This window comes from Rhincodon typus, chromosome 39 (genome assembly GCF_021869965.1).
Source record: "Rhincodon typus isolate 14 chromosome 39, sRhiTyp1.1, whole genome shotgun sequence".
Classification (NCBI taxonomy): domain Eukaryota; kingdom Metazoa; phylum Chordata; class Chondrichthyes; order Orectolobiformes; family Rhincodontidae; genus Rhincodon; species Rhincodon typus.
This window is the reverse complement of record NC_063370.1, coordinates 16,622,788-16,649,590: the sequence shown is the minus strand read 5'-3', so window position 1 is coordinate 16,649,590 and position 26,803 is coordinate 16,622,788. Positions and strand designations below refer to the sequence as shown.

At 40.2% G+C, this 26,803-nt stretch overlaps 1 protein-coding gene across 1 annotated transcript in view; it reads left to right on the top strand.

Annotated features, from left to right (window-relative positions):
• LOC109913188 (mitogen-activated protein kinase-binding protein 1-like) overlaps nt 1-26,803 on the top strand; it is a 148,136-nt gene that overhangs the window by 111,930 nt on the left and 9,403 nt on the right. The window contains exons 20-26 of the mRNA XM_048618239.1: nt 2,017-2,186; nt 2,755-2,888; nt 8,849-9,016; nt 9,112-9,232; nt 10,080-10,134; nt 24,634-24,913; nt 25,103-26,023. Of these exons, the coding sequence (XP_048474196.1) occupies nt 2,017-2,186; nt 2,755-2,888; nt 8,849-9,016; nt 9,112-9,232; nt 10,080-10,134; nt 24,634-24,913; nt 25,103-26,023 (1,849 nt within the window). The remainder of the gene's footprint in view (nt 1-2,016; nt 2,187-2,754; nt 2,889-8,848; nt 9,017-9,111; nt 9,233-10,079; nt 10,135-24,633; nt 24,914-25,102; nt 26,024-26,803) is intronic.

The following is a 26,803-nucleotide window of genomic DNA, read 5'->3' as shown; positions in this document are numbered from 1 at the left end:
ATCCAGAAAAATGAGAGGTGATCTTATCGAAAAATATATATTCGGTTCGGAGTAGACATGCCTGAGAAGCTGAAAAGATATTTCCCCTCATGGGGAAAACTAGAATTAGGTGCATAGTTTAAAATGAAAGGATCTCCCGTTTGAGACAGCTGAAAAATTTTGAATGCTGCTTGTCTTTGGAATTCTCTTCTGCACAGACAGTTGAGGCCAGCTAGAAAAATTTGTGTTTTACAAGGAAATTGAGGGCCATTTGGTGGGTGCGGGCAGAAAAGTGAAGTTAAACCACTATCAAATTAACCATTAACTTAATGAATGGCAGAGCAGGTTCAATACATCAAATGGCCTACTGTTTCTTCATGTGATTTTATCAAACGGCAAGCTCTCTGTAAAATGCACAAATTTCTAGCTTATTTGGAGCCACACAGTTGGAACAGGGAGAAACTTTACACTATCAATAAAAGAATAAACTGCAACCCCTTAAGAAATTCACTGGCAACCTTGCACTGCAAGGATATGGAATCCAGAATTTCTACCACCGAAGCAAACTAAAAGCAAGTATGTGAAAGTCTCGACTTAGGAGTCTAACGGACTATAAGTTGCACCATACATTCCTTTCAAAAGTGCCCTTCTTTCTAAAGTCATTCATTATAACTGGGTGAATAATGATTGTACTTTGTGGAACATTCTTTATGGAACTGAATTAACATAGTTGATGAGTCCTCAATTTCTAGGTAATTCACTACAACAGACTATGAATATCCCTGTAAGTGTGATTTTTCAATCACACAAGGATGAGAATCTGAGAAAGCATGAGTGACAGAATGAATGGAAGTGGAGGGGTTACTTTCATGTGCAACATCACAGAAAATTTCGCAAGTCTAGCATTAGTAGCAACTACATGCTTATACGAATTGTTATACTGATTATAGTTGTTAAATTTATAACATTTATATTTATGATTTTAAGTGTCATTGAAAATTTTGCTTAGGTTTTATGCTGGTTTATGCTTACTAATTGTCGTCTTTGCAGTTATGAAAAATTGAATTATCGAAGAATTTGATGACACAACTCTTGAGATTTTCTTGCTTTATAATGATGCAAGTTGCCCATAAGCTTCCAGACTTGGTAGAAAGGGTGTCTGTGATCGCAATTACCTAGTATTGGCAATTGACAATTTTTACGCAATTTTATAAGTTTAAGTTTAAGCAGACGTTTAGATATGATACATTAGTTAATTAACTAGAGAAAATATGCACACCTGTGACAATTGGAGATGGTTCACTGAAACCAGAAGACTAACAGGCTGTTGGCGTGGAATATGTTGATCTCATTAAAGTTATGAAGGCAGCTCTATGAAGTCTTGGCACAACTGTACAGAGACAGCGGTTGCAGTAGTGTGGTCCCCATATTTGAGAGGATATATCAGCACTGGTGACAGTGAATCTCTTTTGAAGTCTGATTTTTGAATGATGGTGTTAACTTGTCAAGAATGGATGGCTAAACAGATTAGGCCTTTATTTGTTAGAGTTTAGAACAATGCGGAAGATCTTATGGAGGCATACAAGGATTCTGAGGGGACTTGAAGGGCTAGATGTTGAGACAATGTTTCATCTGGTGTGGGAATCTCGAACAAGCAGATGTAGTTGCACTCATTTAAAAATGACATGCAAAGGATTTCCTGAGTGTAGTGAATGTCTAGAACTCTCTACCTGAGAGATTTATGAAGGCTAAATCACTGAAAATATTTAGAGAAGAGAGATTTTTGAGATATAACAGCTATGATGAGCTGGCACAAAAGAAGAGTTGAGGTCTGGAGTAGACCTTAAATGGTTCAAGGGGACAAATGGCCTACACCTGTTCCTATTTCCTATTTCTTTTGTTCTTATGAAATTGTGGGGTGAATTGGTGGTGTTTCATTCTTTGGAACAATGTTTAGATTAAATATGCCATAAAAAAGTACTGTCTTTCATAATTAAGACCACTTTAAACTTTCTATATTTTTTTTCTTGCTTTTAGATGGAGTTATCCCCCAGCCTTTTGTCAAGAGAGTCCATGGGAAGGCCGAGCTCTATTTGCCTGGAGGATGCAGACAATGCATGTTCCCGTGAAGTGGATACTGTGGAAATGGAGCTAAGTGCACCAATGTTTTATCCAGTGCAAAATGATCATTCTACCAGCACAGAGAAGTAGGTATTCATTGGCAGTATTAAATATTTGAGTACTGAAGTTGTTTTTTGATTTGAATGCAAGTTTTTAGTCCCTAGAACTGGTTGAACTTAAAATCAATCTATTCATGCTTTACTTTAGAATGACCAGTATTTATCAGATACAGTATAAAGTGTATTGTAGACTGGAGTTAGAGATATGGCCCAGCCTCCCCATCTAAATTTTTTATTTTAGTGAAATTGTTTGTCACCAGGGAGTGGACTGAGAGATTTTTAAATGAGTAGCATTCCAAATTGGTTATTCTGATAGAAGCAGCTAAAATGTAGGTGGCATCCCAATTCTTCAGTGGGAGGGCAAAAATGGGGATAAGTTGCTACAGGCAGTCACCCCTCATATGATCGTGGAAAGCATTGCTTTGCAGCATATGCAGTTGTAAGAAGGAACAAAAGTTACACACAATCATTTTATATTTAATCCCAACATTTAGTAAGTTTCTACACCGTCAGGTTCTGGCATCCACACAACAGCCAGAACCCCAGTATCTTGAACTTATTGTACATTAACATTGTATCTTTCATTGCACACCAGTGATTATCAAGTAAAAGAGCCTCCAAAGAAACTACTGGAGAGTGAATCTGAATGGAAAATTGTGCATTCAGTGGAGAACAGTCCTGACAGCGCCTATTCAATGGATTCGGGCAGCAATGAACAACAACAAGATGGTGAGAAATGCCCAAAATTTGTCTGTTTGAGAAGTTAATCGGTAGAGAAAAGTAGAGTTAAATGTACTGACGTTAATAAAATTGATGCTCAAGTAATTTGGCACAGCTTAAATGTACTAAAGCTCTTGAGGTAGACAGCTAAATGTATTTCCAAAATAATGCTAAGTTTGATTTTTATCAGTAGTTTATTTCACAATCTTGACGTTTCATCCATCTAAACTGGGGTTGCACAAGCCGTTGGATTAAGTAACTCCTGTAGGTTGGCAGCTATCTGGTTTGCCATCAACAGTTGACTTTTTATTTTTCCCATATAGTTTTCATATTATTCTTATTCATTCAGGGAATGTAGATGTTGCTGGCTGGGACAGCATTTGCTGCCCTTCCTTTGTTATTGTTGAGAAGGTGGTGATGAGCTACCTTCTCAAGGGTAACTAGGGAACAAGCAAAAACGCCCACATACAATGAGTGATATTTTTTTCTTTTTCTTTTTCTTTCCCCAAAAAAAAATCTTGCCAAGGAAGATTGCTCCATCTGTGGCACAATTGTTGCCAAATTCAGCATTCATGTTATCCCAATGGCATAAGTAATTATCTAGTAGGGGTTCGGTTTGAGTTTCTATTCTGGAAAAACTGCTTCATGGGTTTTAGGCCACAGTTCAAGTTGGGCACAAATGACAATAAAAATAGCTGTTTCTTTGCTAGTGCAAATTTGTATAACTTCACGTCATATGGCTCACATAGATGTTTTTCCATACCTACATTGATGAGATATGACTAAGTCTCTAATTGGTACTTTACTGCTACACTGGCAGCAAGTGAAGACAGGTTCCAAGACGGAATCAGTAGAGGAGTTGGATAGGATGAAGAGATGAGCAGGAAAAACCGTCCCACCTGGATGGATGCATCCTATGTTATTTAACACCTAGGTATAAATTGCAGATGCCTTGGCCACAAACTTCCAATCTTCTTTGGATGTGGGGCTAGTCCCAGATGACTGGACCTTTGCAAATGTTACGCCAGTGTTTAAAAAATGGAGTGAGATGTCTGCCTGGCAACTTCAAGCCAGTCACTAGTAGAGAAACTTTAAGAAACAATAATCCAGGGAAATGAATTCAGGCCAATGGAAGCCAGGAGAATTGTAAAAGGTAAGTCTTGTTTGACTAACTTGAGTTCTTTGAAGTAATGGAGTGATTGATAGTGTGAATATGAACATTTAAAAATGTTTGATTAAGTACCACGTAATAAATTTGTAAGCAAAATTGAATCTATAGGAGCAAATAAACAGTAACAATGTGCGTTTGAAGTTCATCAAGGGATAGAAAGCAATATGTCAATGATCAATGCAGAAATTTGGCTTCTCTAGCTTGTTCCATCGTATGATAAGATCTTGGAAAATCTGTGCCTTCAATTCTACTTTCCTGCCTATTCTCAGTATTCTCTTTTTGACTCCCTCGTCAAAGGTTAATCTATAGTAAACAATGAGGAACGTAGTAAGATACTTTGAGGGAACGTACAGTGGTGAAATGAAATACCTGAATATATGGCAGATTAAATTTTCATACAAATGATTGAAGTGATACTTTGGGGTACAAACCTATGAACAATCCCATGAAGCAAGATAAAAGAAATAGCATAGCTTTAAAGGGGCTGCAGCAACAGACTATTATGTAATTCAGTGAAGATAACAGTAAGTTAAAGTGCATATTCCCTTTGTTTGTGGGGCACGAGTCCTTTTGTGTGAATCTATCATTTCTAAGCAATTTTACAATTCACATCAATATCTTGGCAAAGGGGAGTAAAGGATGTTAGCTAAATTTGCAAACGACACCAAGTTAGATTGGATGTGTATTTTGTGAAGAAGATGAGAAGTTTGCAGACAGCTATAGATGAGTTGAGTGAATGGGTAAAAATCTGGCTGATGGACTATAATATGAGGAAAAGAAAGTTTATTTCTTATTTCCTCCCTATTGGGGCGGCATGGTTAGCACTGCAGCCTCACAGTGCCAGGGACCCGGGTTCGATTCCAGCCTCGGGCAACTGTCTGTGTGGAGTTTGCACATTCTCCCCGTGTCTGCATGGGTTTCCTCCGGGTGCTCTGGTTTCCTCCCACAGTCCAAAGATGTGCAGGATAGGTGGATTGGCCATGCTAAATTGCCCGTAGTGTTCAGGGGTGTGTGGGTTATAGGGGGATGGGTCTGGGTGGGATGTTGCGAGGGTCGGTGTGGACTTGTTGGGCCGAAGGACCTGTTTCCACACTGTGTAGGGACTCTATGATGACTATTGACTGGCAGGAAGATTTAAAATACGGAGTATTAGAGAATTACTGTGGAATTCTGAGGTGCAGAGGGATTTATTGTTCTACTGCATGAGTCGTAGAAAGGTAGTATGTAGGTATAACATATAATCAAGATGGCTGAGAGGGTTGAGCAACTTTGGGACACTCCACTTAAGTGGAGGCAACCATTAAATATTTTTAAGGTGGAGGTAGATTCTTACTGGGCAGAGGAATCCAAGATTTTTGGGGCTAGGTAGGAATGGAATTCAAAATACAAAGAGATCATTGAGTTATTGTTATACAACCAGGAAACATACCCTTTGGTCAGATATCCTAAACTGATCTAGTCCCACTTGTCAGCATTTGGCCCATATCCCTCAAAAGCCTTCCTCCTCATGTACTCCTCCAGAAAGCTTTTTAATGTTGTCATTAACCTCCGTCCTTCACCTTCTCTGGCAGCCCACTCCATACACACACACCACTCCTGTGTGAAAAAGTTCCCCCTCCGATCCCTTTTAAATCTTTCCCCTCTCACCTTAAGCCTCTGCCTTCTAGTGTTGGACTCCCCTAGTCTGCGGGGAGAAAAGACCTTGGCTATCACCCTATCAATGCCCATCATGATTTTGTAAATCTCTAAAAGGTCAACCCTCAGCCTCTGACACTCCAGGGAAGAAAGCTCCAGCCTATTCAACTTCTCCCTCCAGTTCAAACCCTCCAAACTTGGCAGCATCCTTGTAAATCTTTTCTGAACCCTTTCAACTTTCACAACGTCTTTCCTACACAGACTAGAGAGAGAGACTGAGAGAGAGACTAGGGAAACTAGAATGGTATGCATTATTCTAAAATTGGCCTCATCTTGTCCTGTACAGCCCACCATGAGCCATGATCTTATTGAATGGGGAGGCAGGCTGAAGGGGTTCATATTTGGTGTGTTCGTAATGGGGCTAATTAAGCAGTTGTTCTGAACAATTGGTACGTGCATGCTTGTGTGTATGGGCTGAATGGCCTCTGATCATTTTGTGATTCTGTGATCAGCTCTGGTTTATAAATTATTAATAATCTATTTTCATTAGTTGATGATGCAAGGACTATAGGATAATGAAAGAAGACTTTGGGCGTCAAATCCAATGTGAGGATTAACATTTTTACACAACGAGAAGTACTGACCAGGAATTCACTGCCCATGAAAAAAAATTGGTTAGGCACTTCAAGGAAAGGCTACCTTCAAGGAAAGAGATAGATAATGGGACTGACTGGATTGCTCCTTTGGGACTTGGCATTGACTTGATGACTTCTGTACAATTAATGCAGCTGACTTGTATGTTAGAGCTCCTGCAAATTGCATTTTAAGTGGTGGTTTTCTGTATGATAGATCCAAATGTAATAGTTTGTTTTTGTCTGTTGAAACAGGTACCAAATCAAAGAACAAAAAAGTAGTACGGCAAAGGAACAGGTCCTTTGGCCCTCCAAGCCTGTGCTAGTCATCATGTCCTGACTAAACTAAAAAGACAAACCTTCTGCCCTTATTCGGTCCATATCCCTCTATTCCCTCCCTATTCATGTTACCATCCAGACACCTCTTAAATGTCTGCTTCCACCACCACCACCTCTAGCAGTGCATTCCAGGCTCCTACCACTCTCTACGTGAAAAACTTACCTCGCACAACTCCCTTAAACTTTTGCCCTCTCACCTTGAACCTGTCCTCCCTTGTAATTGAAACTTCAACCCCTGAGTATAAACCTCTGACAATCCACCCTGTCTATGCCTCTCATAATTTTGTAGACCTTTATCAGGTCTCCTGTCAGCCGCCGCCTTTCCAGTGAAAACAATCCTAGTCTTGTTAACCTTTTCCTCATAGCCAATGCCCTTGAGACCGGGCAACATCCTGATAAACCTTCTCTGCACTCTCTCCAAATCTTCTAAGTCCTTCTGGCAATGTGGTGACCAAAAGTGCACATAATACTCCAAATGCAGCCTAACAAGCGTTTTATATAGCTGCAACATGTTTTGCCAACTCTTGTGCTCCATGCCACATGCTTTCTTAATCACCTTCGCTACCTGTGTTGCTTCTTTTAGGGAACTGTGGACCTGCACACCCAGATCTGTCTTAATGTTAATGTTCCTAGGGGTTCTGCCATTAACAGTATAATTCATACCTGAGTTTTATCCTCCAAAATGCATCACCTCGCATTTATCTGGATTAAGCTCCATCTACCATTTCTGTGCCCAAGTTGCCAATCTATCTATATCCTGTTGTATCCTTTCACAATCATCGGCACCAGCATCACTACCAATCTTCGTGTCATCCGCAAACTTACTAATCAGACCACCCGCATTTTTCTTCAGATTATTTATATATACTGCAGACAACAGAGGAGCTAAGACTGATCTCTGTGGAACACCACTAGTTACTGGTTTCCATTCTGAAAAACACCCTTCCACTGCTACCCTCTGTCTTCTATGACAATGCCAGTTTTGTATCCATCTAGCAGGCCCACCCCGAATCCCATGTGATTTTAGTTTTTTTACTAATCTGCCATGTGAGACTTTATCAAATGCCTTACTAAAGTCCATATACACTACATCCACAGCTCTTCCCTCATCAATTATCTTTGTTACCTCTTCAAAATATTGAATCAGGTTGGTGACACATGACCTTCCCTGTACAAAACCATGCTGCCTATCGCTAACTAGTCCATTTTCTTCCAAAAATGTGCATATATCCTGTCCCTCAGTATCTTTTCCAAGAGCTTTCCCACCACAGATGTCAGACTTGCTGGCCTATAATTTCCTGGATTACCCCTGCTTCCTTTCTTAAACAAGGGAACAACCTCGTCTGTGGTCAAGGAGTATGTGAAGATATCCGCTAGTGGCCCAGCTATTTCTTCCCTTGCCTCTCGCAGAAACCTGGGATAGATCCCATCTGGCCCTGGGGACTTGTCTACTTAATGCAATTTAGGATACCCAAAACTACTTCCTTTAATATTGACATTCTCTAGACTATTCACACACTCATCCCTGACCTCTATGAATACCGATACAAAGTACTTAAGGATCTCTCCCACTTCCTGTGGCTCCACGTATAACTTCCCTCCTTCTGCCCTTGAAGGGGCCTACTCTTTCTTTTGCTACCCTCTTTCTTCTAGTATATGCATAAAAATCCTTGGGATTCTCCTTGACCCTGTTTGCTAAAGACATTCCATGACCTCTTTTAGCCTTCCTAATTCTAAGTCTAAGTGTGATCAAGTATGTGGATAAGAGAAGTTCATTTGATGTAGTTTATATGGATTTTAGCAAGGCTTTTGACAAGATCCCACCTTGGAGACTGAGAAGGTGAAAGCACATGTAATTGAGGGAAACACTGCAAGATGGATCAAAAACTGACTTATTTATAGGACATAAAGTGTAGTGGTAGAAGGCCTGGGATGGCAGTGGAGGCTATAAACCTTACAGCCCCTTTAAAAAGAAAAATTTGGATGGGTACTTCAAATATCATAACTTAAAGATATAGGACAAGTGCAGGAAATTATAATTAGCGTGCTTTTAGTGGTACTTATGTCGGTGCAGACTTGAAGGACCAAAGAACCTTTTCTGCTCTGTGAATCTATGAAGTGCATTATGAAAATTAGAAAGCTGTAGGTAAACCCTGACTGTACTTTCCATATCTTTTCTGACACAACCCTAGATTCTGATTCTGTGGGCCAACTGAGTTCTGATGGTCATTATTCGGGATTGGAGGAAGAGGAGGAACAATGTTGTGCAGTTCTACAGGAGTCACATGCAGCAAAAACACCAGACCAGGAAAAGTTTCTCAAGCACAACTTTGAAACCTTGGCTAATGAATTTTCTAATGGTAACAACCTGTATATAATATGGTTTACTTTCCTGGTGAGCTTTGACTACGAACTATTTGTAATAAGTGACTAAAATCAGTTTGTTAATTTGCAGAGAAATTTGACAGCACCCTGAAAGATTTACAGCCAAATGCAGAAAATGAAAGCAGTTTTTTCCTGAATCCTCGTTTGAGTATCTCTGCAAGATTTCTGTCCCGCTGCCAGAAAAACAGCAGGTTCGTGTTTTACTGTCCTAAAAATATTTAGAGTTTAATAGTGTTTTCAAAAAAACTTGCAACCTTCTTCAGGCTCTTGGTTGTATTTTAGCAATAGTTCACTTGAAAAACTGATTCGAATCGTGTCTGAGATTTGCCTAATAATTTAAAAGTTCTTGATGCATTATACTGCATTACATCTCCAGTGCATTAAATCTTTGTCTAAAGCTCTGTCATTTCTGTTCAAACTTGAGATTGATCAGTTTAATTGCTGGTCTCTGGTTTTCACAATTTGAATTGTCCAATGTAAAATCTGATGTGGCACACAACAAATCTTCCAGACCAGGCAGAAAATAGATTTGACTTAAGATTTATTTGCAGGATTGTCCCTTGAAGGTGCAACAAACTGTTGACTTTTTGAAATTCATATGTGCTATCTTTTTCTGGTCTTTATCAGAGTGAAAATTTATTTGACATGGAGGCATCAGTTCTGAGTCTTATTTTCACCTATGATATGCCTGCACATTTTCAGCAGAAATTGCTGAGTGGTATTAAACAATAGCATTGTTCACTTCTCCACTTTCACTTGGATTCTGCTGTCAATTTGTGTTACTACCAGTCGCTAACGCAGCACAAACTACTGATAGAAGTCAAGGCCTTCTGGTTCTGAAGCAGACTGGATATTGATATTTTAAATTATTTCATTATGTGCCCTCTTTACAGAAAATCAGTAATTTTTGATAAACAGGATAATTCAAGATTATTGTCCAGTGGGAAATTTTCAGATCATTCAATATTTTACATTGACGTGCTTTAGATTTGTTATTTCAGGCATGTGTTTTTCTGAATATACACTTTTTCCTCACAGAATGGCAGCAGCCTTCCCTCCTAAAGTCCAGCAGCAGTTCCAACATCTGCCAGATGTGAGTAGCCAACATAGCATCGATTTGTTCATTGGAAAATTTGAAAAACTAAGATTGTCCCACCCCTGTATATGTATGTGGTGATTATGGAGTTACTTCTAGTGCAGTTTTCAATTTTAATCTCACATGTCCCACTGCAGTTGTCTGAGTTTATATTCCTGTTTTCCTGTGACAGCATAGTGCTAAGTTCATTAATTTAAACTGAGCATGGCCTCCTATTGCAAGTTAGACAACTGCAGTATTTTAGTATCAATTCTTTAGCCTGTTTCACTTCAATAATAACTTTTGTGCTAGGAGTGTGGATTACAAGCTTATACGGGCTGGATTTTACATGTCACAGTTAGCAGTGGTGGAAAAACTGCTAACCTAGGCAGATTGGCACAATGTATCCTGAGCCGATCACTTGGTTTGGAGATGATTTTAACTCCTGCATAAAGCCTGCAGTGCCAAATTAAATAATTAAAAGGAATTGAGTATGATAAGAAATTAGATTAATTGTCTTGAAATAGAGTAGCTACTTAAATTCTTTATTTGGTAAAGTCAGTCAGAAATCCATCATCAGATGGAACAAATTCAATAATTCTAGTTCTAAGGGAAAAGGTACTGTCCAGAATCTGCGTGTAATTCAGGAGATGCAGCAAAAGTTCATTCCGAGGGAAAAGAAGCATGGTACAGGGAGGATGAGGCAACGATGGCTGACTAAGGAAGTCAGGGATAGCATAAAAGCAACAGAGAAAGTATATAATGTGGCGAAGGGCAGTGGGAAACCAGAAGACTGAGAAGCTTACAAAGACCAACAGAGGGCAACAAAAAAAGAAATAAGGAGGGAGAAGATTAAATATAAGGGTAAGCTAGCCAATAATATAAATGAAGACTGTAAGAGTTTCTTTAAATGTATAAAGGGCAAAAGAGATGCAAAAGCGGACATTGGACCACTGGAAAATGACGGTGGAGAGATAGTAGTGGGGAACAAGGAAATGGCTGAGGAATTGGATAATTACTTTGCGTCAGTCTTCACAGTGGAAGCCACTAGTAATATCCCAAAAATTCAATAGAGTCCGGGGGCAGAGCTGAGTATGGTGGCCATCACCAAGGAAAAGGTGCTAGTAAAACTGACTGGCTTGAAGGTGGACAAATAACCTGGATCAGATGGACTATACCTCAGAGTTCTTAAGGAGATAGCTGAAGAGATAGTGGAAGTGTTAGTGGTGATCTTTCGGGAATTGCTAGAGTCAGGGAGTGTCCCAGAGGACTGAAAAATCGCTACCATGACACCCCTGTTTAAAAAGGAAATAAGGCAAAAGATGGAAAATTATAGGCCGATTAGCCTAATCTCGGTCGTTGGTAAGATTTTGGAGACCATTGTGAAGGATGAGATTTCTGAATATTTGGAATTGTGTAGTAAAATAAGGCAAAGTCAGCTTGGTTTCATCAAGGGGATGTCATACCTGACAAATCTGTTAGAATTCTTTGAGGAAGTAACGAGCAGGGTAGACCAAGGAGGGCCAATGGATGCTATCTACCTGGATTTCAAGAAGGTCTTTGATAAGGTGCCACACAGGAGGCTGCTGAGCAAGATAAGGGCCCATGGTGTTAGAAGCAAGGTGCTAGCATGGATAGAAGATTGGCTGTCTGGCAGAAAGCAGAGAGTGGGGTTAAAAGGGTCTTTCTCAGGACGGCAGCTGGTGACAAGTGGTGTTCCACAAGGGTCAGTGTTGGGACCACAACTTTTCACTTTATACATTAATGATCCAGATGAAGGAACTGTGGGCATTCTGGCTAAGTTTTCAGATGATACAAAGATAGGTGGAGGGACAGGTAGTATTGAACGGGTAGGGAGGCTGCAGAAGGATTTGGACAGGTTAGGAGAGTGGGCAAAGAAGTGGCAGATGGAGTACAACGTAGGAAAGTGAGGTCATGCACGTTGGTAAGAAGAATAAAAGCATGTACTATTTTCTAAATGGGGAGAAAATTCAGAAGTCCGAGGTGCAAAGAGACTTGGGAGTTCTAGTCCAGGATTCTCTGTAGGTAAACTTGCAGGTTGAGTCAGTAGTCAGGAAGGCACATGCAATTTTGGCATTTATTTTGAGAGGACTTGAATATAAAAGCAGGGATGTACTACTGAGGCTTTATAAGGCTCTGGTCAGGCCACATTAGGAGCATTGTGCACAGTTTTGGGCCCCATATCTCAGGAAAGATGTACTGGCCCTAAAGCGGGTTCAGAGGAGGTTCATGAGAATGGTCCCAGGAATGGAAAGCTTAACATATGAGGAAAGTTTTGAGGACTGGGACTATACTCGTTGGAGTTTAGAAGGATGAGGGGGAATCCAATTGAAACTTTCAGAATACTGAATGGCCTGGACAGAGTAGATGTTGCGAAGATGCTTCCATTGGTAGGAGAGACTAGGACCCGAGGACACTGCCTTGGAGTAAAGGAAAGACCTTTTCGAACGGAATAAGGAGAAACTTCTTTAGCCAGAGAGTGGTGAATCTATGGAATTCACTGCCGCAGAAGGCTGTGGAGGCCAGATCATTGAGTACATTTAAGATTGAGATAGATAAGTTCTTGATTATCAAGGGTTACGGGGAGAAAGCAGGAGAATGGGCTTAAGGAACTTATCAGCCATGATTGAATGGTGGAGCAGACTCGATGGGCCGAATGGCCTAATATCTGTTCCTCTGTCTTATAGTCTTATGGTCTAATCTTGCTTTGTATAGTAGAAAGCAATTAGTTGCAGGTCATTCCACTGTGGAGGAAAAATTGAACTCAGTCCTGCCCACTTTTGACATTTGGAAATGTATATTTTCAGGCAAAGATCAGCTGAGGGTCAGGAGTGCTCCCTAGCCCAAAGACATTGAAGTTAGTTCTCTTGAATGGAATCAGCACAACTAATAATGAAGTATGCTGCCTACAAGAGCAAGCTGGCTAATCGTGTAGCTGCCTTCCCCCTGCATAATCCTGCAAATCTTTCCACCTTAGATAATTATCGAATTCTGTTTTGAAACCATGGTTGAATTTACATCCACCACATTCTTGCGCAGTGCATTCAAGATCCTAAACAATTGCTAAGAGTTTCTCTTCCTGTACACTTTGGTTCTTTTGACGACCGCTTTTAAATTGTACTCTGGTTCTTGGTCCCTGCACAAATGCCTCATGGTTTGAACAACCCTGTCAATCTCCTCTCAATCTTCTGTTCTGGAAGAACAGGCCCGATTGTTTTAATCTACCTTCATAACTGAAGTCACATTCCTGGCAACATATTTTGTAAATAGTTTGCAGCCTGTGCACTATCTTCATGCCCTCCCTAAAGTGCCCAGAATTGGGTCATATGATCCTAAGCTAAGGCTGTAAATGTTTTATAACAGTCACTGGCAAAATCAGCCTTTTCTTAAGGTTTGCTTTAGCTTCCTTGCTTTCACACACCCCCTCTTTAGTTTATAAAACCCAAATCTTTTGACCCTCCGCTGTCCTTTCTACCCTGCTACTTTCAGTGATTTGTGCATATATCCCCCCATGTCTGTCTGCTCTTGTAGCACCTTTTATCTTTTACCTTTTATTGCTTCTCATTCTTCCTACCAAAATATGGACTTCTCAAATTAAATTTCACCTGCTAAGTCCCATTCCACAACACTGTCTTTTGTCTTCTTGGAATCTATTGCTATCACTGTCTCAAACCATGACTTCCAAGTTTTGTATTGTTGCACAGCTAAGTCTAGGTCATTAAAACAAATGAGGGAAATGGAATGGTCTGAATACTGAGCTTTTGGGGAGTGCTACAATATATCCATCTCCAGTACAAAGAACAGCAATATGCCACTGTTCACTGATACCTGGCACTAATTTCCCATCCATGCTGCCATTATCCCTTTTGTTGCAAGGGCTTGAATTTTGCTGACAAGCTTGGTATGTGACACTTTATCAGAATTTTTGGAAGTCCACGCACATCACAACACATCAACTGCATTGCCCTCCATCTAGTCTCCATTACCTTACCAAAAAACTCAATTAGTTAAATACCTTTTTATCTGTAACAAATCCACACAGGCTTTCTTTGATTAATCCACCTTGACTCTGAATTTTATCTTGGATTAACATTTCTAAAAGCTTTTTCACTACCCAGGTTAAACTGGCGAATCTGTATTTGCTAGGATTGTCCTGTGGACCTCTTTGAACAGGATGTACCATTTGGAAGTCATTGGTCCTCTGTCATACCCCTGTAACTAGAGAGATCGGATGATTACGGCCAGTGTATGCCATTTCCATCCTAGTTTCCGTCACTATCTTCAGATAGGTCTGATCTGGTTCTAATGAGTTATCAGTTTTAAGTACAGACTTCTCTAAAACTTCCTCTTTATCACCTTTTCAGTCTGGCCAGTATCTCAACTATTCTATTTTGATGTGACTTTTGCCATATCTTCCTTGGTGCAAAGTGCTCAGTTTATCAGTCATTCATTCAGCTTTCATGCTTAATTCTCCTTTTGGGTCCCTATTTTGTCCTGCTTCTCCTTTAACCACCCTTTAATGATTTAACTGCCTATGAATTACTTTGTGATTCCAATTTTATATTAGCTGACATTCTGTTCTCTTAGTCTCTGCTCTTATTTTATTTTTAAACTTACCAGTTGCAGTTTTCCATAGGTGGTATAGTGGTAATGTCATTGGGTTGGTAAGACTATTTCTCTGGGGCACAAGCTGAGATTTCACCACAGCAGCTGGTGGAATGTAAATTCACTTCTTAAATCTTGAATTAAAAGCTCGCATCAGGAATGATAACTGAAACTATTGCTGATTGTCCCTTCTGGAAGGAAATCTGTTGACCTTACTTGATTTGGCCTTCACACCCATAGCAATGTCGTTGACTCTGAAATGCTTCTGTAATGGTCTGGCAAGCTACTTAATTGTACCCACTTGGTACAGAAAACACGAAAGAATGAAATCTAGATGCCAGAAACTATAACATCACATTCAGCCCCCATGTTGATCTCTACAGCAGTTGGGATCTTGTGCCAAAATTGGGAGAGCTGTCCTAAAGATTAGTTGAGTAACAGCCTGACACAGTTATACCCGCTAAATCGTAAAACAAACGAAACCTAATTAATAATAAGTTGGCCATTTATCTGGATGTGTGCAGCACGAACAGCTCTTGCAAAGTTTGACACCACCCAAGATGAAGTACCCTGCTTGACTGGCACCTCATTCATCAGCTGAAATATTCACTCCCTTCACCGACGCACAATGTACAAGATGAACTGGGTGACACAGTGACTCGGTGGTTAGCACTGCTGCCTCACAGCACCAGGAACCCAGGTTTGATTCAACCCTCGGACACTGTCTGTGTGGAGTTTGCACATTCTCCCCATGTCTGTGTGGGTATCCTCTGGGTGCTCCAGTTTCCTCCCACAGTCCAAAGATGTGCAGATTAGGTGGATTGGCCATGTGAAATTGCCCATAGTGTTCAGGAATGTGTAGTCTAGTTGGGTCATGGGGGAATGGGTCTAGGTGGGATGCTCTGAGGGTCAGTGTGGACTTGTTGGACCGAAGGGCCAGTTTCCACACTGTAGGAATTCTATGATACAGAAAGTCACAAATACTCCTTTGAGAATACTTTACAAACCTGCAATCTCAACCACCTAGAAAGACAAGGCAGCAGATGTATGGGAGTGCTACCTTCTGCCAGCTTTCTTCCGAGTCACGTACTTAGAAGAAAGCTTGTGGATGGTAATACTCCCATACACCTGCTGCCCTTGTCTTTCCAGGTGGTAGAGATTGCAGATTTGGAAGGTATTGTCAAAGGACCATTTGCAGCTTTTGGCAGTTCATCTTGTACATTGTACACAGACAGTGACTTAGAATTGTATCACTGTTCTTTCAATGTGTCTAGGTGAAAAGTTCAGAATCCCCTAGCTAACACAACGGCGTGTGTACCTACAGCACATAGGCTATAGCATCTAAAGAAGATAGCTGAAGACTATTAGAAAACAGGAGCAGGGAAAGAACATTTGGTCCTTCGAAACTGTTCTGCCATTCAGTATGATCATGGCTGATCCTCTACCTCACTGCTATATTCCCACGTTCTTCTTTTACCACTTGATGCCTTTAAGATCTAATTTTATCTCTATCTTTTTGATTCAGTGACTTGACCTCCACAGCATTCTGTGGTAGAAAATTCTATAGTTTCAAACCTTTGAGTGGAAGTTATCTCAGTCCAAAATTGTCTACCCCTTAACCTGAGATTGCGTCCCCTGCTCTAGACACCCCCACCACAGCACCATCCTGCCTACATCTATTCTGTCTAATCCTGTTAGAATCTTTTATATATTTCAATCATACATCACCTTATCCTTCTAAACTCTACTAAATGCAAGCCCAGTCGAATCAATCCCTCCTCCCAAGACATTCCTGCCATCCCCAGTATTGGCCTAATGAACCTCTATCACACCTACTTCTGACTTTAAATACTTTTGTAGTGAAACCAATATACCATTTGCTGTCCTAATTGCTTGCTGCACCTGCCTATTTCATTGACTGGTGTACAGGAACACTTGGATCATTTCCAATATGTCACCATTTAAAAAATACTCCTTCTTCCTTTCTATTTTTCACAGTGAAGCGTATAACTTCTTTGCACATTCATACAACTTGTCTAAATCACCTCAAAGCCTCCTTGTATGCTCCTCCCAACTCTCAATCCCACCCATTTTTGTCATTGACAAATCTTAGTCCCCTCAACCAGGTCACTTAGATATCATGAATAACCCAAGCACTGATCCTTGCAAACCCGACTAGTCACTGCCTGCTACTCTGAAAAATACCCATTTATTTCCGCTGTTTCCTGTCTTGGAGTCATAGACTAATACAGAATGGAAACAGGTCATTTTGTCCCAAACTAGTCCATGCTGACCATGGTGCCCACTCAGCTAGTTCCAATTGCCTGCATTTGATAGGGTCTGTCAACCAATTCTTGATCCCCACAGTATATTATTCAAATAATTTAACTTTGCCCACTGACCTCTTCTGATGGGCCTTATCAAAAGTTTTCTGAAAATCTACATGCACTGGTTCTTTCTTTTGAGGATGTGGTTAGTAGAACAGAAAAAATTCCAGTAGATTTGTTAAGTGTGATATGCCTTTCATAAACCCGTGCCAAGCTGGCTTTGTCCAATCCTGTTTTCCAAATGTTCTACTCTCACGTAGAACATAGAACAGTACAGCCCCTTCAGCCCACGATGTTGTGCCGACCTAAGATCGATCGAATCAATCAGTCAATCAATCAATCTACCCTCCATACCCTACATTTTACTATCATCCATGTGCCTATCCAAGAGTCGTTTACAAGTCTCTAAAGTATCTGACTCCACTACCACTGCTGGCAGCGCATTCCCACCACTCTGTGTGAAGAACCTACTTCTGACATCTCCCCTATACCTTCCTCCAATCACCTTAAAATTATGCCCCCTTGTAACAGTCATTTCCGCCCTGGGAAAAGTCTCTGACTATCCATTCTATCTATGCCTCTCATCATCTTGTAACTCTCTCTCAAGTCACCTGTCATCCTTCTTTGCTCCAATGAAAAAAGCCCTAGCTCCCTCCACCTTTCCTCATAAGACCTGCTCTCCAGTCCAAGCAGCATCCTGATAAATCTCCTCTGCACTCTCTCTAAAGCTTCCACATCTTTTCTGTAATGAGGTGACCAGAACTGAACACAATATTCCAAGTGTGGTCTAACCAGAGTTTTATAGAGCTGCAGCATAACTTCACAGCCCTTAAACTCAATTCCCCTGCCAATGAAAGTCAACACAACGTACTCCTCCTTTACAACCCAATCAACTTGGGTCGCAACTTTGAGGGATCTATGGACGTGGACCCCAAGATCCCTCTGTTCCTTCACGCTGCCAAGAATCCTGCCATTAACCCTGTATTCTGCATTCAAATTCGACCTTCCAAAATGAATCACTTCACACTCTTCTGGGTTGAATTCCATCTGCCACTTCTTTGTCCAGCTCTGCATCCTGTCAATGTCCCGTTGCAACCTACAACAGCCCTCCACGCTGTCCACAACTCCACCAACCTTTGTGTCATCAGCAAACTTACTAACCCACCACTTCCTCATCTAAGTCATTTATAAAGACAAAAAAGAGCAGAGGTCCCAGAACCCTGCGGCACACCACTGGTCACCGAGCTCCAGGCTGAATTCTTTCCATCTACTACCACCCTCTGTCTTCTATTGGACAGCCAGTTTTGTATCCAGACTGCCAAATTTCCTGAATCCTATGCCTCCTTACTTGCTGAATGAGCCTACCATGTGGAACCTTATCGAATGCCTTGCTAAAATCCATTTATACCACATCCACTGCTCTACCTTCATCGATGTGTTTTGTCACATCCTCAAAGAATTCAGTAAGGCTTGTCAGGCATGACCTGCCCCTCTCAAAGCCATGCTGACTATTTCTAATCAAACTGTGCTTTTCTAAATAATCTTAACTTGTCTTAAACATCTAAAATTTTTCCCCGTATTAGTAGTAGGCTGACTGGTCTATAATTGTTATCTTTCACCCCTCTCCCTCCTTTTTTTAAATAGGGTTACATTTGCTACCTTCCAATGTATAGGAACTGCTTCAGTCTATAGAATTTGGGAAGATGGATACCCAATGCATCCAATATTTCCAGGACCACTTCCTTTCACATTCTGGAATGTAGATTATTAGGCCCTGGTTATTTGTCAGATTTTAATCCCATTCATTTCAACAGCACCATTTTCTTACATCCGATTTCCTTTAATTCTGCACTTTTGTGGTCAGTTTCTATGTTTCCTGCAATTTTACACTCATTTTATTTGCCCCTTCTTGATCAAGCTTTTTGTCCTCTCTTGCTGGGAGTATTTTGGAATTCCATCATCAGGTTTGCAACCTTATCTTGCAATTTTGAGTTTCCTCTGGCCCTAATACTATCCTTTCTTTTGTAAGTCATGATTAAGTCACCTTTCCTCTTTTATTTTGCATCAGGCAGGAATGAATATTTGTTGTAATTCATGTTCAGTAATATAAACCAATTGCCTATTCACCATCAAGGTTCCTCAGTCCATCCTCGTCAGTTTGCAACTCGTTCTCTCATAGTTCCCTTTATTTAGATTCAGGATCCTGGTTTCAGATTTGAGTACTTTATTCTCCGTCTTTAATGAAGAATTCTGTCATTTGGGGGTGAGAGTAAATGCTAGCTCAGGCAGCAATGCCCAAGTTCCATATTTGGGATATATAGAAAGGAATTTAGTGGCAGGGAGATGATCCTGTTACTGCGATCTGTGTAGCCGCCAGCTGTAGGCAACACCGAGTGTTTCTACATAGTTGGTATGAGGAGCTAGTCACTAAATTAAGATGCTGAACCTCCCAGGTAGTAATCTCTGGATTATTACCTCAGCCACTTAAATTTTGCAGTTTGAAGAATTGAATTCTGCTTCATGGTTCATTTGTATCAGCCCTGGGGAAAGTGGCATTGGGACAGTCTGCATTGCAATCAGCTGGGACCGGTGTTCTAGTGAGCTGAATAACTAAGGAAGATGAGATGATTTGACTAACTAGTGAGGCAAGGACCTAGGGGTGCAGATGCACCTTGAAAGTGGAGTCACAGTCAGACAGGGTGATGAAGGAGGCATTTGGCCCACTTGCCTTGATTAGTCAGAGCATTTAATGTGGGAGTTGGGACATCATGTTGAGGCTGTATATGGCATTAGTGAGACCACTTTTAGAATAAGGCGCACAAGTCTGGTCACTCTTCTATATTGTTAAACTTGAGAGGGTGCAGAAAAGATTTGCAAATGTATTGTGGGGACTGGAGGGTTTAAGTTATTGGGAGAAGCTGAATAGGTTGGGGCTTTTTTCCCTGGAGAGTCAGAGACTGAGGTGTGACCTTTAGAGGTTTATAAAATCATGAGGGGCTTGTATAGGATGAATAACCAATGTCTTTTTCCCAGGGTAGGGCAGTGCAAAACTAGAGGGCATAGGTTTGAGGTGAGAGGGAAAAGATTTAAATGAGATCTCAGGGGCAACTTTTCCACACAGAGGGTGGTACGTGTATGGAACGAGCTGCCAGAGGAAGTGGTGGAGGTGGGTACAATTACAACATTTTAAAAGGCATTTGGATGGGTGTATGAATAGGGAGGGTTTAGAGGGTTATAGGCCAAATGCTGGCAAATAAGACCAGGTCAGGTTGGGATGTCTGGTCGGTGTGGGCGAGTCGGACTGAAGTATGTGTCTCCGTGCTGTATGACTTTGACTTTGTGACCGTCAGTGGTGAATCAAAGAGTAGAGGCAAGGCAAGAGAGAAAAATATTAATTTGGTGTAGTTAAGCAGACTAGAAGGGATAGAATCCGTATCGAAGAGTAAGTGAACAGATAAGGCTAGAGGTTAGGAAAATAATAGAAAGTCTAAACTTGAAGACCCCATCTGAATGCTCATAGTAGTCCAAACAAAATAGATGAACTGATAGCACAACTAGAAGTAAATATGAACTGTTGTCCATTACAGAAATATGGCTGCAGGCTGATGCAAATTGTGTACTGAATTTTAACAGGTGCAAGACCTTTAGGAAGGACGGGAAGCTAGGAAAATGTGAAAGGTGACACTGTTAATTAGTGATGGTATTTACAAAGTAGAGGGAGTGACACCAGTTCAGGAAAGCAGGATGTAGAAATGGTTTGAGTAGAAATGAAAAATGATAAAGGCAAAACGTCAGTTGCGGCTGTGTACAAGGCCTCAAACCATAACTCCATAGTAGGAAGGGGTATAAAAAGGATATAATAGCCTTTTCAGAAAGGCATGGCAATAATCATGTAGGATTTTAATCTGCTTATAGCGTGGAAAAATCAGATGAACAGAGGCAGCCTAGATGAGGAATTCAAGTAATGTTTTCAGGATTGTTTCTTAAAGCAGCATGCATTGGAGACAACCAAGAGAGCAGGCTATACTAGACCTGATGCTGTGTAATATAGTGGAACTAATTATTGACCATGTGGTGAACACATACCAAGGTAACAGTGATCATAACATGGTTGAATGTTACATTCAGTTTGAGGGAGGAGTGGCTCCAAGACTAGTGTTTAATTTTTCAAAAGGACAATTATTAGGGCATGAAAGCAGAGCTGGCTGATGTAAACTGGCAAATTGATTATGGGATTTCTCAGTAGTAATTCAGTAGCAGACATCTAAGGGTTTATTTCAGAATACACTGAATAGATACATTCAGATCAGGAGAAATAATCCCAAGGAGAAGATTTGCCATCTGTAGTTATGTAAAGAAATTAAAGCAATTAAACTTGGAGAAGCTTCTAATTACAGAAAGATGGGTGGCAGTCTGAAGATTGGACAGAATATAAACACCTGCAAAGCCTGGCTAAAAATGAGAGAAAAATTAGAATAAGAGAGAACTAGCTATAAAAACATGGTAAAACTTTCTACAGATATTATTTTAAAAAGTTAATGAGTTGTTAATGAGGTTAAGGAATTAATGGAAAGTAATTAGAAGTGAAGTTAGTTGAGCAGATATTTTGCATCATTTTTCACTAGAGAGGATACAAGCAACATTCCAGAAATGGCTATAAATCAGAAAATGGAAAGAAGGCAGGCAGGAACCCAAATTATGAATGCCAGGGAAGTAGTACTAGTAAATACTTAGAATGGCAGACTGGCGAGTCCATGGGTTCTGATGGACTCTTTAAGGTTTAAAAGAAGTAACCAGTGAAATAGTTAATTCATTGATTTTAATTTTGCAAGAATCGGAAGAAAAATAGCAAAGTAGACTCCTTTATTTGGGAGACAGAGACGACTACAAGTCAGTTGGCTTAGCATCTGTAACGAGAATGTTGAACTATTCCTAAAGGTATTATAGCAGGGCACTTTAGAATGCTTCAAGGTAATTGGATAGAGTCAAATGCTTTTATGAAAGGAATAATCTGGCTTATCCAATTTATTGGCTTTCTTTGTGGTGACGTGGATCAAGGGGAACCTTGACCTGTGGATATGCTGTGTTTAGATTTCTAGAAGGCATTAGATAAGGCAAGAATATAAGATTGCCTAACTGACAGAAACCGAGAAAGTTAACAACATTGTTGCATATTGCAAGGAAAGCTGAATACAAAGCCTGGAGGTTATACCTCAATTAAACAGAACACTGACTTAAACAGAGTAAACCACGCCTTGAGTACTTATGTACATATTGATCTTCATATTTAAGAACGAATGTAACTGTGTGTTGCAAACAGTTCAGAGATGAATGCTAGACCAATACGTAGAATGGCATGTTGCCTTATGAGAAGAAATTGAACAGGCTCAGCCTGTATCCACTGAAGTTTTAAATCAAAAAGTAAGAGCTGACGTGATTGAAACAAAATTCTGATTGTCTCCAATTTAACCATCAAGACCAATGTTTCCTCTTGTGGTAAAATCTAGATCTGCGGGTCAGTGTTGAAAATAAGCGGTTGACCATTTAAAATGGGGATATGGAGAACTTTTGTCTGACTTGAGAGTCTTTGCAGCACTGCTTCCATGCTTTTTGAGGAAGAGTGTTCTTAAATATTTTTAAGGCACAGGTAGTGAAATTCATTATTAGGGAGCAAAAGGGTATCAGGGCTAGCAGGAATGTAGAGTAATCAGCTCAGCCATGACTTTGCCATTTAGTAAAGTAGGCTCGAGGGTTCAGATGGCTTATTTGTATAATAAGTATTTTCAAAAAATTGGGCCTGCTCGCTGTAAATTACTTTTAATTCATACTCTGATTTCTTTGAACCTATTATACATACTAGCATTGGATCAGAACTCTGCTAATCTGCTGTAGCACTGACTGTTCTTGGGAAAAAATGTGTAAAATATTTGTTAAGGATCATATCCAAAGCACTGATCAAAATTTCCTATGCGATTGGTTTGCTGTGTACATCAAGCATATTTGAAATGCAAACTTGTCATCAATAATACAATTTAAAGTAGATTATTTCTTAATTGAGTCTTATTGTAGCTCTGCCACTTAAAAGAATACATCTAAATCCTGCTGTCCTGAGTTTCTATAATATTACTTTGGACAAATTGCACATTTCATTGTGGCTTCAGGGCATCCTTCCTGGATAGGGTTTTCAACAGGAATTGCAGAGCGATAATCATAAAATTGCTCCCAATCCCAAAGCTTTTGAGCGTAAGAACAGAAGGAATGACTGATTGAATATACAGCTAGAAAACTGGTGTCAGAGGAAGGTCATGAGATTTCTGAGGAATCGGGGCAGGTTCTGCAGTAGGCGGGACCTGTTTAAGCCAGGCAGGTTGTGTCTTAACAGGACTGGGACAGATCCTTGCAGGAAATTTTCCAAAACAAAAAAAGAAGAACTGGAGATCTGAAACAAAAACAGAAATTGTTAGAGAAACTCAGCATGTCTTGTAGTATCTATGGAGAGAAAGCAGGGTCAGTGTTCCAGGTCTAGTGACCCTTCTGCAGAACCTTGCAGACACATTTGCTAGTGCTGCTTGGGTCAGTTTAAACTAGCTTCGCGGGGAGATTGGAACCTGAGAGTTAGGCCAAATTGAAAGAAAGTAAAGTTGGTAACGTGAATTTGAAAAGATGCTAAGAATCCTAGACAGGAAAAGCAAAGCTAAGCATAAAGTGTGCTTCAAAATCAGAATGATGGCTAAAAGACAAAGTTAAGTGCACTATCTCTAAATGCACACAACATTCGCAACAAGATCATTGAGCCAGAAGCACAAATACAGATACATGGGTATGATCCAAAGTACATGGCATAAACATGACTGCATGGTGACCAAGACTGGGAATTGAATTTTCAAAGATATTGAATATTTAGGAAAAGCAGACTAAAAGGAGAAGTTGGTGGAGTTGCTGAAAGTAAGGAATGGAGTCACGTATTAGTCATGGAGGATCTTGGATTGGAAGAACAATGTGGAATGTGTTTGGGTGGAACTAAGAACAAGGAGCAGCAGACATTAGTTGGAGTTATTTTATAGGCCGTCAAATAGTAATGGTAGTGTGAGGTGCAGTGTTAATCAGAAAATGAGAAGCATGTAGCATTGAGTTACGCAGTTATCATGGGTGACTTCAATATGCATGTATCTGGATAAACCAATAAGCACTGTGGGTCCGAGGGACGGGTTTCTGGAGTGCTTTAGAATGGCTTTTGAGAGAAGTGTGTTGAGCCAAGGAGAGGGCATGCTGTTTTAATTCCAGTATTATGTAATGAAAAAAGCTAATTATCAGTCTTGTTATAAAAGAATCTTTATGGACGAGTGATTCCACTGTGACAGAATTTTACATTGTTTGAAAGTGAGGTAGGTAATTCTGAAGCAAATGTGTGACTGTAAGCTGCATTGCAATCAGGAGGGAGAGATCACATCTGGAGTGAGACAAGCCTGAGTAAGAATATAGTTCGGGGAATTTGAAGGCAGTATGGGAGTAGAACTTTTAAATCTTCCTTTTTCTTTTTCCATTTCTCTACCTCTCCTCACAGACACTGTGCAAGTCTACACAATTGAATGCTGAAATGAAATCTTTTGTAGATGGTCACGGATCGGAGTTAGGGTCATCTTTCAATGGTACAAAACACCTTAGAGATGAAGAGATGTGTCAAACTGTTGAGAGAGAATACAGTGGAAGTGAATGGGACATAAAATCAATGAGTTCAAACACTGAGAAACCTCTTGGTTTGGAGGTGAAAGGTGCAGCACCAAATAACGGAAGACATCAAATGTGTAAACGATCAGCCTCAGTAATTGATCTGGTACAAGAAGGTAAGATTTAATCTTAGAGGTATTCTATTTACAGATTGGTAGTTAATATCCTAAGCATGATCCTCCCAAGTGAGTGTCCTTTGTTCGTAAAATAATTCATTGTCATTTCACTTTTTCAGAAGGTTTACTGCAAGTACATAAACTAAATATTTGATCACATTTGTTTTCTTCTTGCCCATTTTCAATTAGAAGAACAGGCATCATCTGATTCATTCATAGCAGCAGCTCGATCCAGCCTGCAGAATGTGCGTGTAAATGAGGGAACAAAACAAAGACACTCACTGTGTAGTAAAATGGACATGCTTGCTGCAACCCTCAGTAAAGAGATGTCTAAGAACAAACTTTGCAAACCTAGGTCCTATATGCACCCAACTGCCAGTTTCAAGGCTAAAATGTCACGGAGTGCGTCAGTGGAAGAAAACCTGCATCTGAAAACCTTAGGACAGTCGAATGGTATGAGTTTACCCAATTCCAGAGCGGTGTCTACAGTAGATTTAACAGAGTCAATGAAAGGGTCCACTCCAAGTGAAGATAGTCCAAATGAAAATTTTAAAGTAAAGGTGCCACCAAAAGAGACATTACAGAATGGTACTTTGTCTTATGGAAACCATCAAGCTAGAGCTAGCTTGACACTGAACCTTTCCAAAATGCACACAGACAGACTGCTGATGCCTCCTCCAATAGCTAATAGTATTGGTGTTACAAAAGTCAAACAAAAACTGCAGGCTGGTCAAGATTCTACACGGCCATCTACCTTGGCAGTCACACCCACACCACCAACAAGCTTGTCTAAAAATGATCAAACTGTTTGTGAAAACCATGAGGAAAAGGGGAGTATCCCAAACATGAACTCCTTTACAATCCTAAAGAAAGCTACTGGTAATTCAGAGCACTGTAACAGTTCTCAAGATGGCACTGACCCCACTCTGGAAAAGTTTCCATCATGGAATTCAATTCTTGTACAACCACAGAATTACAGCATCAGTCCCAGCAGGGATGTTGTGAGCTGTAATTCCATAACCATCCCAGAAGGAAATGGCTTTCCCAAGGACGTTCCTAAATCACTGAGAGGAAGTATGGGGATTGAAGAGAAACCTACCAATGAAGCAGGTATTGTAATTTTTTTGATGTGTGTTCAATTTTCATAGCATCTCTGACTCCCAGAATTTTCCTTAGTGTTTCTTGAAACAAATAAATAGAATAAATCTTAATAGAAATTTCAATGTAAAATTTTGTTTCATTCTTGGCTAGCTTTGTGTTTTTAAATCTGATTTGTCATCTCTCCACCCTTCATCTATTTAATAGCCCCTTGACTGCAATGTCATTCTACCATTTAAATTATTTGAACTGCAGAGGTTATAATTGTCTACACAGTTCAAGGATGAATACTTCTGCTAAGATGCAGTTGAACGTTCTTCCACTGCCTGTTCTGCACTCCAACAATGTATTTGTGTAAACCGTAAGATACATGAATGTTGTAGTGCGCACCTTGTATAGTTTGTAACTGTCCTGATGCTTAAACATAATTGAAGTAAATGTTTCAATTTGACCTAAAGTTGTTTAGGTGGATATTCTAGCCAGAAGAATGACCATGGACTTCAATATTTTTAGTGACAAATAGCAGAATTGCCTTTAAAGTCTTTAATTTGTTCTAATGGGTGTGGAGGGAAATGTGCAGGTTGCAAAGAGTTAATTCCCATCTGTTCCGAGGTTAATCTCCTCTTTTCCCCAAGTTGGGGAATTTTGAGACTAGGGGGCACGTTTTTAAGGTGAGAGGAGAGACGTTTTAAAAAGACATGAGGCAAATTTCTTTTACACAGAGGGTGGTTCGCTTGTGGAATCAACTTCCTGATGAAGTAGTGGATGTGGGAACAATTACAACATTTAAAA